This window comes from Lithobates pipiens, unplaced genomic scaffold (genome assembly GCF_037356315.1).
Source record: "Lithobates pipiens isolate NorthernLeopardFrog02 unplaced genomic scaffold, aLitPip1_a1.2 Scaffold_30, whole genome shotgun sequence".
NCBI classification, from domain to species: domain Eukaryota; kingdom Metazoa; phylum Chordata; class Amphibia; order Anura; family Ranidae; genus Lithobates; species Lithobates pipiens.
Genome location: NW_027507791.1, coordinates 30,502,307 through 30,519,928, shown reverse-complemented (window position 1 = coordinate 30,519,928; position 17,622 = coordinate 30,502,307). Strand labels below are relative to the sequence as shown.

At 49.5% G+C, this 17,622-nt stretch overlaps 1 protein-coding gene across 3 annotated transcripts in view; it reads left to right on the top strand.

The window, feature by feature from the left end:
• The window catches only part of TDRKH (tudor and KH domain containing), a 20,678-nt gene extending 3,056 nt beyond the window's left edge, over positions 1-17,622 (top strand). For 2 of the 3 annotated variants that reach the window (XM_077463903.1, XM_077463904.1), the window contains exons 2-14: positions 1,561-1,687; positions 4,230-4,327; positions 5,094-5,286; positions 6,972-7,111; positions 9,078-9,336; positions 9,630-9,796; positions 9,876-10,048; positions 13,144-13,208; positions 13,313-13,461; positions 13,746-13,850; positions 13,928-14,009; positions 15,770-16,246; positions 17,455-17,622. In XM_077463903.1, coding sequence (XP_077320029.1) covers positions 1,576-1,687; positions 4,230-4,327; positions 5,094-5,286; positions 6,972-7,111; positions 9,078-9,336; positions 9,630-9,796; positions 9,876-10,048; positions 13,144-13,208; positions 13,313-13,461; positions 13,746-13,850; positions 13,928-14,009; positions 15,770-16,246; positions 17,455-17,510 — 2,076 coding nt within the window. In that variant the 5' untranslated portion in view covers positions 1,561-1,575 and the 3' untranslated portion in view covers positions 17,511-17,622. The remainder of the gene's footprint in view (positions 1-1,560; positions 1,688-4,229; positions 4,328-5,093; positions 5,287-6,971; positions 7,112-9,077; positions 9,337-9,629; positions 9,797-9,875; positions 10,049-13,143; positions 13,209-13,312; positions 13,462-13,745; positions 13,851-13,927; positions 14,010-15,769; positions 16,247-17,454) is intronic. The other variant, XM_077463905.1, reaches the window with a different exon arrangement.

The window sequence follows — 17,622 nt, the reverse complement described above, 5'->3', positions numbered from 1 at the left end:
AGGACCCTCCATGTATACTGAGGGGGTCTCATGTGACCCTAGTATAGGACCCCATGTATACTGAGGGGGGGTTCATGTGACCCTAGTATAGGACCCCCCATGTATACTGAGGGGGGTGTCATGTGACCCTAGTATAGGACCCCCATGTATACTGAGGGGGTCTCATGTGACCCTAGTATAGGACCCCCCCATGTATACTGAGGGGGTCTCATGTGACCCTAGTATAGGACCCCCCATGTATACTGAGGGGTGTCATGTGACCCTAGTATAGGACCCCCCATGTATACTGAGGGGGGGTCTCATGTGACCCTAGTATAGGACCCCCATGTATACTGAGGGGGGGGGGGGTTCATGTGACCCTAGTATAGGACCCTCCATGTATACTGAGGGGGTCTCATGTGACCCTAGTATAGGACCCCCCATGTATACTGAGGGGGGGGGTTCATGTGACCCTAGTATAGGACCCCCCATGTATACTGAGGGGGGTGTCATGTGACCCTAGTATAGGACCCCCCATGTATACTGAGGGGGGTGTCATGTGACCCTAGTATAGGACCCCCCCATGTATACTGAGGGGGGTCTCATGTGACCCTAGTATAGGACCCCCCATGTATACTGAGGGGGGTGTCATGTGACCCTAGTATAGGACCCCCATGTATACTGAGGGGGTCTCATGTGACCCTAGTATAGGACCCCCCATGTATACTGAGGGGGTCTCATGTGACCCTAGTATAGGACCCCCCCATGTATACTGAGGGGGTCTCATGTGACCCTAGTATAGGACCCCCCATGTATACTGAGGGGTGTCATGTGACCCTAGTATAGGACCCCCCATGTATACTGAGGGGGGTGTCATGTGACCCTAGTATAGGACCCCCCCATGTATACTGAGGGGGGTGTCATGTGACCCTAGTATAGGACCCCCCCATGTATACTGAGCGGGGTGTCATGTGACCCTAGTATAGGACCCCCCATGTATACTGAGGGGACGTCATGTGACCCTAGTATAGGACCCCCCATGTATACTGAGGGGACGTCATGTGACCCTAGTATAGGACCCCCCATGTATACTGAGGGGGGTGTCATGTGACCCTAGTATAGGACCCCCATGTATATGCAGGGGGTGTCATGTGATCCTAGTATAGGATCCCCCCATATGTATTCATGGGACCCTCTTGGAGGGGGGAGGGGATAGAAGTCCTTTCTGCCCCCACCCTGGGTAACACTGCTCACTCTTTGCCCCTGAATGTCCACCACACGTAAAGTGACATCAGGAGACACCCCCCAGTGTGGTCACAATGACATCATTCCGGCAGGTGGAGTCTACCTTCCTGTAAGCTTTCCCAGCTCCGCCCCCTGCCAGTAGCTTTTTTTTCAATTCTTGGGAATGCAGCAGGAGGAGTGAGACTCCCATGTTGGGGGAGGGACAGACCTGGGGTGAAGTAGTGGATGGTAATGGCGGCTGTGACACTGGCTCCGCCTCCCTCGTGGATTTCGAATGCTGTTCTTGTACCTGGGGCCCATGCGCTGTGCTCCTGATGCTCCTTCCTTTATCCGCAGGTCTCTGGTGCCGCCATGGCAGGCTGGAGCAATCTCAGCACCAGGCAGAAGGTGGCGCTGGCTCTCGGGGTGTCCGCGGGGGCCGCCGTGCTCTGTGTATGCTACGCCAAGTACCGCAGCGGGCAAGGTAATACCACCGGGAACTCGCAACCTTCCTAAACTGGTCCCAAAAAATCGGAATATAGGACCCCCCCCCTCCCCCATATACCTATCCTCTGTGGGGGTCACATGGGGGTAGGAAGTGGGCACTATGTGTAGTAGGGGGGGTGGGGAGAGGAGGTATGATGAGGGAGTGGGCACTGTGTGTAGTGGGCGGCACTATGTATAGGAGGGATGGGAAGAGGGTAAGAAGTGGGCACTATGTATAGGGGGGATGGGAAGGAGGTAATAGGGGGTAGGTAGTGGGCACTATGTATAGGAGGGATGGGAAGGAGGTAATAGGGGGTAGGTAGTGGGCACTATGTATAGGAGGGATGGGAAGGAGGTAATAGGTGGTAGGCAGTGGGCACTATGTATAGGAGGGATGGGAAGGAGGTAATAGGGGGTAGGCAGTGGGCACTATGTAAAGGGGGGATGGGAAGGAGGTAATAGGGGGTAGGCAGTGGGCACTATGTATAGGAGGGATGGGAAGGAGGTAATAGGGGGTAGGCAGTGGGCACTATGTGTAGGAGGGATGGGAAGGAGGTAATAGGGGGTAGGCAGTGGGCACTATGTGTAGGAGGGATGGGAAGGAGGTAATAGGGGGTAGGCAGTGGGCACTATGTGTAGGAGGGATGGGAAGGAGGTAATAGGGGGTAGGCAGTGGGCACTATGTGTAGGAGGGATGGGAAGGAGGTAATAGGGGGTAGGCAGTGGGCACTATGTATAGGAGGGATGGGAAGGAGGTAATAGGGGGTAGGCAGTGTTCACTATGTATAGGAGGGATGGGAAGGAGGTAATAGGGGGTAGGCAGTGGGCACTATGTATAGGAGGAATGGGAAAGGAGGTAATAGGGGGTAGGCAGTGGGCACTATGTATAGGAGGAATGGGAAAGGGGATTATAGGGGGTAGGAAGAGGGCACTATCTATAGAAGGGATGGGTCAGGGGATGATGGGGGTGAACTATGTATAGGAGGGATAGTAAGGACATAATGGGGGGATAGGAAGGGGGAACTATGTATAGGAGGGATAGTAAGGAGATAATAGGGGATAGGAAGGGGGGAACTATGTACAGGAGGGGTGAGAAGGGGATTATAGGGGGTAGGAAGAGGGCACTATGTATAGGGGGGATGGGAAAGGGGATTATAGGGGGTAGGAAGAGGCAACTATGTATTGGAGGGATGGGAAGGAGGTAATAGGGGGTAGGCAGTGGGCACTATGTATAGGAGGGATGGGTCAGGGGATGATGGGGGGGGGGGGGGAGAGAGACTATGTATAGGAGGGATAGCAAGGACATAATAGGGGATAGGAAGGGGGGGGAACTATATACAGGAGGGATGGGAAGGGGATTGTAGGGGGTATGAAGAGGTCACTGTATAGGGGGTAAGAAGAGGGCACTATGTATAGAAGGGATGAGAAAGGGGTAATGACTGTAGGAAGTGGGCACTATGTATAGGGATGGGGGCAATGGGGTGTGTGTACTGTGTATAGGAGAGGGTAGGTAACAGGCACTATGTGTTGGGGGGGGGGGGGGGGGGGGTAGGAAGTGGACATTATATATAGAGGAGGTGGGAAAGGGGTAATGAGGGTAGGAAGTGAGCACTATGGGGGGGGGGGGGGGAGAAATAGGAAGTGGTTATTATGTATAGAGGGGGTGGGAAAGGGGGTAAGGGGGGGCGGTAGGAAGTGGTTATTATGTATAGAGGGGGTGGGAAAGGGGTAATGAGGGTAGGAAGTGAGCACTATGTATAAGGGTGTAGGGATGGGGGTAATGAGTGGTAGGAAGCGGGTAATCTGTATAGGAGGGATGGGAAGGGGTTAATGAGGGTAGGAAGTGGGCACTATGTATAGGGAAAGGTGAGAGGGGGTAACAAGGGTAGGAAGTGAGCACTATGTATAGGGGGAGGGCAGAGGTGGTAATGGGGGTAGGAAGCGGCATGGTGTATAAGATGGGCAAGGGGGTAATGAGAGTAGCATTGAAGGCACTATGTAAAGGGGGTGGGGAGGGGGGGTAATGTAGGTAGGAAGTGAGCACTGTTTGTAATGATGGGGACAGATAGAGGGCACTTATGTATTGGAAGAGTAGGGATGATTGGGGGGGGGGGGGGTGTTAGGAAGAGGTAACTTTGTATCGTGTGGGGTAGTAGAGAGGGGGGTAGGAAGTGAGCTATATGTATATGAGGGAGGGTATAAGGGGTTATGAGGTGTAGGAAGAGAGTAGTATGTGGGGGGGGGGGTATGCTAACGGGGGTACTAAACAGAACATGTAAAGAGAACCAGTCTAGTATTGTATATAAGTTTATTTGCCCTCCTTCCTCTCTGTACTCCCAGCTCCGGAGTGTACAGAACATCCCATCACGCAGTGCAGCGGTTGCTTGTGCAGCGGTTGCTTGTGCAGCGGTTGCTTGTGCATAGTTGCTCCCCTTACTGATTTGTAATTTGGGGGAATATAAACTTTCTCCATCCCAGAGATTCCCAAATGTGTCCCCAGGGCCCCGCCCTACTGAACCTCTGTCTGTCTCCTCCCCCAGCACCGAAGAGCGCAGAGGATACCGATGAACTTCGAATGAAGATTTCGCAGCACGCGGTGAAGCGGCTCCCGGCTGGAGAGGATGAGGTCATTGGTCAGGTGAGGTCTCTTCCACCTCCTCCCCCGTCCGGGAGGGGGTAAAATTGCATTGAGATTGAGTGACGTTATCACGGGGTCTGTCTGCTGGTCTTTGTGAGTTCGATAGGACGGGCTCGCAGGCTCCTTTTAAACGTTGCGACACCCTGCCTCTATCATCGTATGGAAGAACACATTCCCGGGATCCCTTTAGATGTGCATGCTCTTCCCCCGCTGGCCGCTCGGTGCTGTGCCATCTGCTGATCAGTTGCTTGTTTACACAGTAATGGTGATCAACAAATTGCACAGCGAAGGTCTGCGGCACCCAGTGGCGCCAGCAGGGAGGCGCTTAGTGGCCAACAGGGAAAGGAGCATACATACCTAAAGGGATGTCAGGGATACGTTTTTTTATATAATACTTGGAAAAAGCAGTATATAGTGACTGTTGCTACCTCTAAAGGTCACACCCCCACACATGACAATCAGCAAAATAGTGATGGCAGAGGCAGCTAATAGCTGTTGGAGGGCAGCCCACGGCTCCTAACATTTGATGTTCTTAAGAGTTTTGTATGCAAGAACACGTTTCTGGCCTCCCTTTATACATGCATGCTCTCCTCTGCCGGCCAGAGGGTGCTGCAGGCCTTAGCTGTACAATCTGCTGAGTTCTTTGAGCATGCATGTCTACAAGGATGCCGGGCATGTGTTCTTTCACAGACTTTCTTTTTTTTGTTGTTTTTGTTTTCCCCCTGAATGGAGCCGGTTCCTGCACTGCCTTCTTTCTTCCTTGCAGCTCTCGAAACGAACGTCCACTCGTATCGATCTGAGCCAAGTCATAGACTCTGATGGGCGCCAAGAGCTGACGATCAGGGGGAGCCCCGCCCAGGTGCGCCAGGCCCAGGAGCTGCTCCCGGGAATCTTGCGGGATGATGCCGTGATAGAGGTGGAGCTGCACCTACCTGCCAGATCTGTGTGCCGGATTATAGGTACGTTTTCCGGGAGCCCCCCCCCCCCCCCCCCCATGGGAAGTATGTGCGGGGGGGGAGGGGCGATTGTAAGGCCGGTGACTTGCATATCGTTGGTTTTGTCGGGGTCTCTTGGTTTCCTTCACCTGTACTGGACAGGAAGCTGAATGTCCGACCAGCAAGACATGGATTCTACTCATTATAGAGCTTGAGGGGCCCATCTGGACACCGTATTCGAAAGGAGGTCTAACTAAAGACCTACATGGAGGAATCGGGACCTCCTTCCTCCTGCTGGTGACCCCTCTAGTGATATAAAGATCTATATAGAGGAATCAGGACCTCCTTCCTCCCGCTGGTGACCCCTCTAGTGATATAAAGATCTATATAGAGGAATCAGGACCTCCTTCCTCCCGCTGGTGACCCCTCTAGTGATATAAAGATCTATATAGAGGAATCAGGACCTCCTTCCTCCTGCTGGTGACCCCTCTAGTGATATAAAGATCTATATAGAGGAATCAGGACCTCCTTCCTCCTGCTGGTGATCCCTCTAGTGATTAAGATCTATAGAGGAATCAGGACCTCCTGCTGGTGACCCCTCTAGTGATTAAGATCTATATAGAGGAATCGGGACCTCCTTCATCCTGCTGGTGATCCCTCTAGTGATATAAAGATCTATATAGAGGAATCGGGACCTCCTTCCTCCTGCTGGTGACCCCTCTAGTGATATAGAGGAATCAGGACCTCCTGCAGGTGATCCCTCTAGTGATTAAGATCTATAGAGGAATCAGGACCTCCTGCTGGTGACCCCTCTAGTGATTAAGATCTATATAGAGGAATCGGGACCTCCTTTCTCCTGCTGGTGACCCCTCTAGTGATATAAAGATCTATATAGAGGAATCAGGACCTCCTTTCTCCTGCTGGTGATCCCTCTAGTGATATAAAGATCTATATAGAGGAATCAGGACCTCCTTCCTCCTGCTGGTGACCCCTCTAGTGATATAAAGATCTATATAGAGGAATCAGGACCTCCTTCCTCCTGCTGGTGACCCCTCTAGTGATATAAAGATCTATATAGAGGAATCAGGACCTCCTTCCTCCTGCTGGTGACCCCTCTAGTGATATAAAGATCTATATAGAGAAATCAGGACCTCCTTCCTCCTGCTGGTGACCCCTCTAGTGATATAAAGATCTATATAGAGGAATCAGGACCTCCTTCCTCCTCCTGGTGACCCCTCTAGTGATATAAAGATCTATATAGAGGAATCAGGACCTCCTTCCTCCTGCTGGTGATCCCTCTAGTGATATAAAGATCTATATAGAGGAATCAGGACCTCCTTCCTCCTCCTGGTGACCCCTCTAGTGATATAAAGATCTATATAGAGGAATCGGGACCTCCTTCCTCCTCCTGGTGACCCCTCTAGTGATATAAAGATCAATATAGAGGAATCAGGACCTCCTTCCTCCTCCTGGTGACCCCTCTAGTGATATAAAGATCTATATAGAGGAATCGGGACCTCCTTCCTCCCGTTGGTGATAAGGGGGAGTGTCTTTTGTATGGAACTTTGCTTTGCTGGGATTTATTAGTCATTACTTGGAAAATATGGCAGCCAAATCGGATGATTTATGGGGGCCCTAAGGACCCCGTACTGATTAAACCATGTAGTAGTGACTGTGCTGTGGACCCATTCCTGTCCAATTGGTTTCAGGAAAAGGAGGACAGAGGATTCGGGAGATGAGTAAAACCTCCGGAGCCAATATCCAGTGTGAGCGCCAGCCGGACAACTGCCTGGACCTAGCGAGGTGCATCACCATAACCGGATCGCTGAAGCAAGTGGAGGCCGCCAAGGTGCTCAAGTTGACTTAAAGGGGTTGTAATATTTAAAAAAAAATATATATATATATTATATATTATATTATATTATATTATATTATATTATTTTATTTTTTATTTTTTTTTTTTTTTTTTTTACATACTGTCACTAGTCACCACTACATCAATTATATGATGACACTGTACTGCACTGGTGAAAGTATGTTTAAAAAAAAAATTGATATTTTCCAAAAAATTGTAACAAAAAAAAATACTACTTCAAAAAAATGTGCCGTGCCTCCTATTAAATACCTTGGACTGTCTACTTTCAAAAAAAGGGGTTATTTGTACTGTCCTCTTCGGGGTTTCAGGAAATGAGATGGGCCGTCACATTAGGACTGATCAGATTTATTGATTGATTTTTTTTTTTCAGATATCCATCCCATAGTTTGTGGACTCTCTATCTTTCCTACAGACTAATATACGCTGATTTGGGGGGTTTTTTCACCAAAGAAATAGAGCAGAATACAGTTTGGCCTAAATTAATGAAGAAAGATTATTTGAAAAATTTTATAACATAAACGAAGAAAAACCTTTTTTTTTTTTTTTTTTTTTTTTTTTTTCAAAATGTCTGGCCCTTTTATTTATTTTTTTATTTTTCGTTTAGCAAAAATTAAACCCAGTGGTGATTAAATATCAAAAGAAAGCTCTACTTGTGTGGAGAAAAAAAGTTAAAAAACAGTATAAAAAATATATTATAAAGAAAAATGTCAGTAAGAAAGAAAAAAAAAAAGAAAAAAATTAGACTTTTTATTTTATTTTATTTTTTTAAATACTTTCACCCAGTGGCGATTAAATACCACCAAAAGAAAGCTCTGCTTGTGTGGAGAGAAAAAAAGTCATATGGGTAAAGTGTTACTATAATGTGTAAAAAAGAAAAAAAATATATATGTAATAAAGAAAAATGTAAGTAAAAATTTTTTTCTTAAATACCACCAAAACAAAGCTCTACTTTTGTGGAGAGAAAAAAAAGTCATGTGGGTACAGTGTTACTAAAGTAAAACTGTATTGCTCTGGTCACAATATGTAAAAAAAAAAAAATATATATATGAAAAAAATATATAATAAAAATTTAAGTTAAAAAGAAAAAAAATGGAAAAAATTTAAAGAAAAAAATATAAAATTATCTTTTTTTTTTTTTTTTTTTTTTACATACTGTCATCCAGTGGTGACTACCACCAAAAGAAGCTCTACTTGTGTGGAAAAAGTAATATGGGTACAGTGTTACTATAATAAAAATGTAAGTAAAAATGAAGAAAAAAATATTAAATTTTTTTTTATTTTTCTTAAATACCACCAAAAGAAAGCTCTACTTTTGTGGAGAGAAAAAGTCATATGGGTACAGTGTTACTATAGTAAAGCTCTATTTGTGTGGGGAAAAAAGTCCTGTGGGTACAATGTTACTATAATATGTAAAAAATGTAAAGAAAAAAAATATATAATAAAGAAAAATGTAAGTAAAAAAGAATGAAAAAAAATTTAAAGAAATTTTTTTTTTTTTTTTTCTTGCATACTGTTACCCAGTGGTGATTAAATACCACCAAAAGAAAGCTCTACTTGTGTGGAAAAAAAGTCATATGGGTACAGTGTTACTATAATATGTTAAAAAGAAAAAATATATAATAGAAAAATGTAAGTAAAAAATGAGAAAAATTTTAAGAAAAAAATAAATAATTTTTTTTTTTATACATATGTTCACGAGTCACCACCACACCAGTTATATGATGACACTGCTCCACTTGTGTGGAAAAAAAGTCATGTGTACAGTGTTGCATGACCACGCAATTGTCATTCAAAGTATGATAGAGCTGAAAATTGGCCTGGGCAGGAAGGGGGAGGGGGGGGGGGTGACGGTGCCCGGTACTGGAGGAGTTAAAAATGAAATGATCTGATTGGAACATGTTTAATTCTTTATTTTTTTCCCTCCTATCCTCGCTCTCAGACTCTGATCCAGAAGGTGGTGGAAGAAGACGCCTCCATCTGGAAAAATCCGGCGGTTTCTTCCAACTTCCGGTCGCACAGGAAGACAATAATCGCCGTAAAGAAGAAAGACAAGCAGCCTCCCGCCAAGGAGGGCGCCACCCCGAGCACGGGCTCCCCGGACAGTTTCCACACCGCCGACTCCCCGGAGGAAAGAATCGGCGAGGACTCCGAGCCCCAAAATATCGCCAACGCTACATTCAACATCTACAAGTTTGAGGGTAGGGGGCGCTCCATATATATTATATGATGGGTTTGAATCACAACTTCATTGCTTTATGTTGTAGCGCCCCCTCTGACAAGTTTCACTTTTACCAAAGGACTTAATTTGCCTTTGAGGGCAAAGCCCTTCCACCTCTAGGACTAGGCTGCACCCATCTCTCATCTCATTGGAAAGGGGGGGGGGGCAGGGCTTGGCTCTGGTGAGGGGGGGGGGGGCACCTAAAGAGAAGCGATACTAGAATCTGAGAAATTAGATCTGGAATTGATCCGCCTCGTATGTCCACCTTTCCAGTTCCCAGCCCGGACTTCAACTTCCGCGCCGGTGAGCACGTGGAAGTCTGCGTGTCCGCCACGGAGAACCCCAAACATTTCTGGATCCAGATCCTCGGCTCACGCGCCTCGCAGCTCGACAAGCTGACCACGGAGATGAGCGACTTCTACTTGAGGCAGAAGAAGCAGGTGAGTACGTGCGCTTTGACTTTTTGGGCAGGCGTGGCGTTACCTTGGCTGTTATTTTTTGTTGTTTTTTTTTTATCAGGGAGAGATGCCGGAGATTCAGAACGGGGATATCGTGGCGGCTCCGTTCCATGACGACGGTTTCTGGTACAGGGCGGAGGTCCTGGGATTACCGGAGAACGGCACGGTTGATTTGTATTACGTGGACTATGGTGACAACTGGGCATGCCCGAAAGAGCACCTCTTCCCGCTCAGGTAAGTGAAAGTTGGGGCATTACCTAGCCACACGTGTGTTTTATTCTGGGCTGATATGCCAGCCAGTGAGCTCTTTATGCTCTTCATGGGTTCAGTTGTTGCATCAAAATTCTCCAAAATGCTTCTCTTCTTGCCGTGCATAGAGTGCCCAAACCCCTGATACCCCCCTTCCCACATATTCTAGATTTGGGTCTACTAATGATTTATATTGAGGTTATGCTAGATTAATGTTCTTAACATTTATATAGCCAAGAGTGTGATATAGCTGGCATACCACGGAGAAACAGTCATGGTCATAGTGCTGGCATACCATGGAGAAACAGTCATGGTCATAGTGCTGGCATACCATGGAGAAATAGTCATGGTCATAGTGCTGGCATACCATGGAGAAATAGTCATGGTCATAGTGCTGGCATACCATGGAGAAACAGTCATGGCAATACAGTTGGCATACCATGGAGAAACAGTCATGGTCATAGTGCTGGAATACCATGGAGAAACAGTCATGGTCATAGTGCTGGCATACCATGGAGAAACAGTCATGGCAATACAGTTGGCATACCATGGAGAAACAGTCATGGTCATAGTGCTGGCATACCATGGAGAAACAGTCATGGTCATAGTGCTGGCATACCATGGAGAAACAGTCATGGTCATAGTGCTGGCATACCATGGAGAAACAGTCATGGTCATAGTGCTGGCATACCATGGAGAAATAGTCATGGTCATAGTGCTGGCATACCATGGAGAAATAGTCATGGTCATAGTGCTGGCATACCATGGAGAAACAGTCATGGCAATACAGCTGGCATACCATGGAGAAACAGTCATGGCAATACAGTTGGCATACCATGGAGAAACAGTCATGGCAATACAGCTGGCATACCATGGAGAAACAGTCATGGCAATACAGCTGGCATGCCATGGAGAAACAGTCATACTGTTGGGATATCACGGAGAAAACCTTCATGGCCATACAGCTGGCATACCATGGAGAAACCTTCATGGTAATATAGCTGGCATACCATGGAGAAACCTTCATGGTCCTACAGCTTGGCATACCATGGAGAAACAGTCAAGTCATACTGCTGGGATACCATGGAGAAACATTCATGGTTAACCAGCTGGCAAACCTTGGAGAAACGTTCATGGCAATACAGCTGGCATACCATGGAGAAATAGTCATACTGTTGGTCAATCATGGAGAAACCTTCATGGTCATACAGCTGACATACCATGGAGAAACATTCATGGTCCTACAGCTTGGCATACCATGGAGAAACCTTCATGGTAATATAGCTGGCATACCATGGAGAAACAGTCACACTGTTGGGATCATGGAGAAACCTTCATGGTCCTACAGCTTGGCATACCATGGAGAAACATTCATGGTTAACCAGCTGGCAAACCTTGGAGAAACATTCATGGCAATACAGCTGGCATACCATGGAGAAACATTCATGGCAATACAGCTGGCATACCATGGAGAAACAGTCATACTGTTGGGATATCAAGGAGAAAACCTTCATGGGCATACAGCTGGCATACCATGGAGAAACATTCATGGCCATACAACTGGCATACTTTGGAGAAACAGTCATGGTCATACATGAATGTTTGTTTCAGGTGTCTCCAATGAAGAGTCCTGTTAATACTCCACCATACAAAGACATTGTAGACAATTGGGCTCTTCCAACGTTGCGGTAACAGATTGAGAAGGCCCTTTTCTGTTCCCCTGTGTACAAAGCCAGCTCCATAAAGACATCCTGTGACCAGTTTGGTGGGAAGGAACCAGTGTGTTCTACGCAGAGCCCTGACCACAACCCTACTGAACACCATTGGACCAGCGATTGTGAGCCCAACGTGTGGCACACAAGCTAGGTCTTCTCATCCAACATTGGTACCTGCGCTCACTTCTAGGAATGTTTCCCACAATGTGTCCCCATAAGAGTGGAGCCAGCTCCATAAGGACACGGTTTGACCTGTTTGGTTTGGAGGAACTCTACTGTTCTGCACAGAGCCCTGACTTGAACACCTTTTGGGATGAATTGAAATGCCAGGTCTTTTTTTTTTTTTTTTTTTTTGTGCCCAATGTGTGGCAACCAAACCAGGTCTTATCATTCAGCATTGGTACCTGTCCTCACTAATGGGCATAAATTGTGGGAAAGTTTCCAGGTTTTTGAACAGTTTGGTGTGGAGGAACTAAGAGCCCTGACCTCAACCCTACCAGAACACCCCTTGGGATCAATTGGAACTGCCATTGTGAGCCAAGTCTTTTTTGGTGCCCAACGTGAGGCACATAAGCCAGATCTTCTCATTCAACATCGGTATCTGCCCTCACTAATGGGCATAAATTGTGGGAAAGTTTCCAGGTTTGAACAGTTTGGTGTGGAGGAACTCTGAGCCCTGACCTCAACCCTACCAAAACCCCTTTGGGATGAATTGGAACTGCCATTGTGAGCCAAGTCTTTTTTGGTGCCCAACGTGAGGCACATAAGCCAGATCTTCTCATTCAACATCGTTATCTGCCCTCGCTAATGGGTACAAAACTGTGGGAAGCATTCCCATGTTGGTGTGGAGAAACTCGGAGCTAAGAGCCTTGGTTTCAATCCTACTGAACACCTGTGGGGTAAATTGGAATGCCAATTGCTAGCCAGGTCTTTTTTTTTGGTGCTCAGTGTGTGGCACACAAACCAGGTCTTCTCATCAAACCTCAGCTGACTTCGCTAATGGGAACAAATTGTGGGAAACTTTCCCAGTTTTGACCAGTTTGGTGTGGAGGAACTCGCAAAGCCAAGAGGCATGGCCTCAGCCCTACGGAACACTATTGGGATGAATTGGAATGCTGATTGTGAGCCAGGTCTCCATCATCCAACTTCAGTACCTGACCTCACAAATGGGCCTGATATGGACCTATTTTTTTCGGCAAAATCTTTGCAGTTACAGTAATAAATACGCTGTTTTCCTAGCACAACCAAGGCTTTCTTTTGGCGATCTTGTCTTGCAATGTATGGACTACAGGCCTCGGTGCCCATGTGAATGAGTCTCGTTTCTCCTCTAAAAAAAAAAAAAAGTTTTCATGTGTTTCCTTTCAGGAGTGACTTTCTCAGTTTGCCATTCCAGGCGGTGGAATGTGGCCTCGCGTATGTCTCTCCGAACGGTGAGTCGCAGACCCTCATCTGTAACCCCCCCCCCCCCCCCCCCACCAAGTTTGGCGTATCCAAATTGTCAGCTCATTCCGATGTTCTGTGTCTTTTGTGGCAGGTGGGAAGTGGTCATCGGAGGCGCTGGACGTGTTTGATACCCTGGTGCACTGTGCTAAATGGAAACCCTTGTTGGCCAAGATAGCTAGTTTCCCGTCCCCGGGGGTCTCCCACTTTCAGATCCAGCTATACGACCCATCCAGGGACCCGGTGAGTGGAGATGCGCCCCATGCTTTACTCTTGAATGCCTTGATGGGTGCGGGTATCGGTCTGGGGGTGGAGTGGGCGTTCCTAGGCAAAGGCTGTATTTGCATAGGGTAACGCCCACGTGTAATGCTGAGCCTCCATGATTGGCCAAACTGAAGTCCAAAGAATGTAAGGGGTTGGTTCCGGGCAGAGTTGGGCGCGGTCAGGGACAGTCAGGCTGGGTCCTCTGGCACTTTGTGTGGCCCCCCCCCCCCCATCTCCAGTCTTGACTTTCTTCCTTGTTGCAGATGCTGGATATCGGCCAGGAACTCATTCGTCTGGGACTTGCAGTAGAGCAAGGGAAAAGTCCTGTGAAGTCTGACGATGATGAGACGATTGTATCCCGACTTTTGGTGAGGAACATTCTCTGCTATGAATTCTCACAAACAAACGTGTCACCCTGTAGGCTCATTGCATGTCCCCCCGACAGGCGGAAGTCACCAGCATGTCTGAGAAGCCAGAACCCACTAGCTTTGCCAAACTACAAGAGGAGGAACACCGGCTGGAGTCTGGTAAGCAGCATTTGGCACCGGGGGTTATTGTCACCATCTATGAATGCATGAATCACTCCTACCCCCCACCACCACCACCCCGAAAAAAGCAAACCTGTACTGCCTCTAAGTCAAGTATGGCATATAGAGTGTTCTCAAACCCCCCAAAGATGGCTACCTTGCCTTGCAAGGGTCTCAATGGAGCCACCCCGCTATGCGTGCTTCTGGGTTCTTGTCGTTGTGTGCGAGGGTTCTTCACTATACAGCCACTTATGGCATGCATTGTGGCTGGGGTCCTTAATATTGTGCCTGCTCAGGGGCGGTGCTTGGGAGCAGAAGACTGTTGTGGCTGGGATCCCCCTATCCCTGTGCCTGTTTGAGCATCATGCTAAAGGTGTGCATGCACAGTGTATCTGAGGTCCTTATTATGCCCCCTCGAGTTTGGTGCTTAGATTATGCACCACTGGATTTTTTATTACTAGTGAGTGGGGCATCAGCAGACTTGAGGGTCGCTACCAAGTGGGACATCAGCAGAGCTTTGGGTAGCTACCGAGTGGGGTATCAGCAGAGCTTTGGGTTGCTACCGAGTGGGGCATCAGCAGAGCCTGGGGTTTCTACCGAGTGGGGCATCAGCAGAGCCTGGGGTTGCTACCGAGTGGGGCATCAGCAGAGCCTGGGGTTGCTACCGAGTGGGGCATCAGCAGAGCCTGGGGTTGCTACCGAGTGGGGCATCAGCAGAGCCTGGGGTTGCTACCGAGTGGGGCATCAGCAGAGCCTGGGGTTGCTACCGAGTGGGGCATCAGCAGAGCCTGGGGTTGCTACCGAGTGGGGCATCAGCAGAGCCTGGGGTTGCTACCGAGTGGGGCATCAGCAGAGCTTTGGGTCGCTACCGAGTGGGGCATCAGCAGAGCTTTGGGTCGCTACCGAGTGGGGCATCAGCAGAGCTGGGGGTTGCTACCGAGTGGGGGCATCAGCAGAGCTGGGGGTTGCTACCGAGTGGGGGCATCAGCAGAGCTGGGGGTTGCTACCGAGTGGGGGCATCAGCAGAGCTGGGGTTGCTACCGAGTGGGGGCATCAGCAGAGCTGGGGGTTGCTACCGAGTGGGGGCATCAGCAGAGCTGGGGGTTGCTACCGAGTGGGGCCATCAGCAGAGCTGGGGGTTGCTACCGAGTGGGGGCATCAGCAGAGCTGGGGGTTGCTACCGAGTGGGGCATCAGCAGAGCTGGGGGTTGCTACCGAGTGGGGGCATCAGCAGAGCTGGGGGTTGCTACCGAGTGGGGGCATCAGCAGAGCTGGGGGTTGCTACCGAGTGGGGGCATCAGCAGAGCTGGGGGTTGCTACCGAGTGGGGGCATCAGCAGAGCTGGGGGTTGCTACCGAGTGGGGGCATCAGCAGAGCTGGGGGTTGCTACCGAGTGGGGGCATCAGCAGAGCTGGGGGGTTGCTACCGAGTGGGGCATCAGCAGAGCTGGGGGTTGCTACCGAGTCCTTCATTTTTGCCTGCTCCTCCGGTGCCGTGTGCAAGGAATTATGGGGCATGCAGTCCCAAATCGATCAGTTCACTCCACCTCACCATGTCCTGGCCAGAAGTTGGGTTGAAGGACACGCCATTGCATCTCCCCGGTTGGGGTTTAGGTGAAATGCGTAAATCCCAGGTTGTGTCTGTTTTTTGGTTGAGCACCTGTCACCTTTTTGAAGGTAGCAAACCCCCCCCCCCCTCTCACACGGGTGGTCAGTGGTGGTATTGAGAATCTGGATGTAACTGAGGTACCTACCCGCCAGATGAGTCCATCGAAGTCACACGGGCAGACGTCAATCACAGCCAGGAGCTGCAGCTGGCCGACACCTCGTCTCCACCGCCTCCCCTGCAAACCTCCACCATGGCCGACAGCTTGGAGGAGAGCTTGTCCAAAATCTGCCTGGGAAGCAGCGAGGACCCCCCCGCCGCCGCCTCCTCCCCCTCCAACAAATCAGCCGCCCCCTCCAGCCAGTCCGCCTCGGTGGATTCCTCGTTCTCCTCCCTAACGACCTCCACCGACTGTTCCACCTGCACCGCCTCCGAAGTGGCCAGCCTCGTGTCGTCCATGGAGGACAGCAGCATCTACTCCCCACGTGGCTGCTTCTACTACATGAAGGACGAAGTGTCCACCAGCTCCGTCTTTGACGACTCCAAGGAGGTCATCACCATCAGTTCTGACAGCGAGGAGGAGGAGAGCGAAGAACTCCAGGATGGTGCGAAACGGGCCGCCTCCAACTCCGGTACACGGCGTGACGTCACCGTTTTTTTACTTATTTCTCTCATCTGGTGATTGGATCACAACTTTTCCTTCTCACGCTCCTTTTTTGGCTCTTGGTGGACACATGGAAGTCACTGACTATAGATTCTCTACCACGTAGTGGGCACAGCGGGTGTATAGACCCGGCAACTCAGCACAGGGATGGTGGGAACCCCTCATAATGGGCACAGCGGGTGTATAGACCCGGGAACTCGGCACAGGGATGGTGGGAACCCCTCATAATGGGCACAGCGGGTGTATAGACCCGGGAACTCGGCACAGGGATGGTGGGAACCCCTCATAATGGGCACAGCGGGTGTACAGACCCGGGAACTCGGCACAGGGATGGTGGGAACCCCTCATAATGGGCACAGCTGGTGTACAGACCTGGGAACTCGGCACAGGGATGGTGGGAACCCTTCATAATGGGCACAGCGGGTGTATAGACCCGGGAACTCAGCACAGGGATGGTGGGAACCCCTCATAATGGGCACAGCGGGTGTATAGACCCGGGAACTCGGCACAGGGATGGTGGGAACCCCTCATAATGGGCACAGGGATAGTGGGAACCCCTCATAATGGGCACAGCGGGTGTACAGACCCGGGAACTCAGCACAGGGATGGTGGGAACCCCTCATAATGGGCACAGCGGGTGTACAGACCCGGGAACTCAGCACAGGGATGGTGGGAACCCCTCATAATGGGCACAGCGGATGTACAGACCCGGGAACTCGGCACAGGGATGGTGGGAACCCCTCATAATGGGCACAGCGGGTGTACAGACCCGGGAACTCGGCACAGGGATGGTGGGAACCCCTCATAATGGGCACAGCGGGTGTACAGACCCGGACTCGGCACAGGGATGGTGGGAGCCCCTCATAATGGGCACAGCGGGTGTACAGACCCGGGAACTCGGCACAGGGATGGTGGGGAACCCCTCATAATGGGCACAGCGGGTGTACAGACCCGGGAACTCGGCACAGGGATGGTGGGAACCCCTCATAATGGGCACAGCGGGTGTACAGACCCGGGAACTCGGCACAGGGATGGTGGGAACCCCTCATAATGGGCACAGCGGGTGTACAGACCCGGGAACTCAGCACAGGGATGGTGGGAACCCCTCATAATGGGCACAGCAGGCTTTCAGGCTCATTTTATAATTCTGTATTTCTCTTCTTTTTTTTTTTCCAGAGATCTTGAATTCCTCTAGTGATGATGTCATAGTGGTGGAGCCGAATGACGCCTAAATGCCACCGGGGGAAGCATTACTTTATTGCACAGTTGCACGTTCCAGTTCCAATGTTTACATTTGTATTTATACATTTCTGTTATTAAAGTTACAATGTTAATTTAAGATCA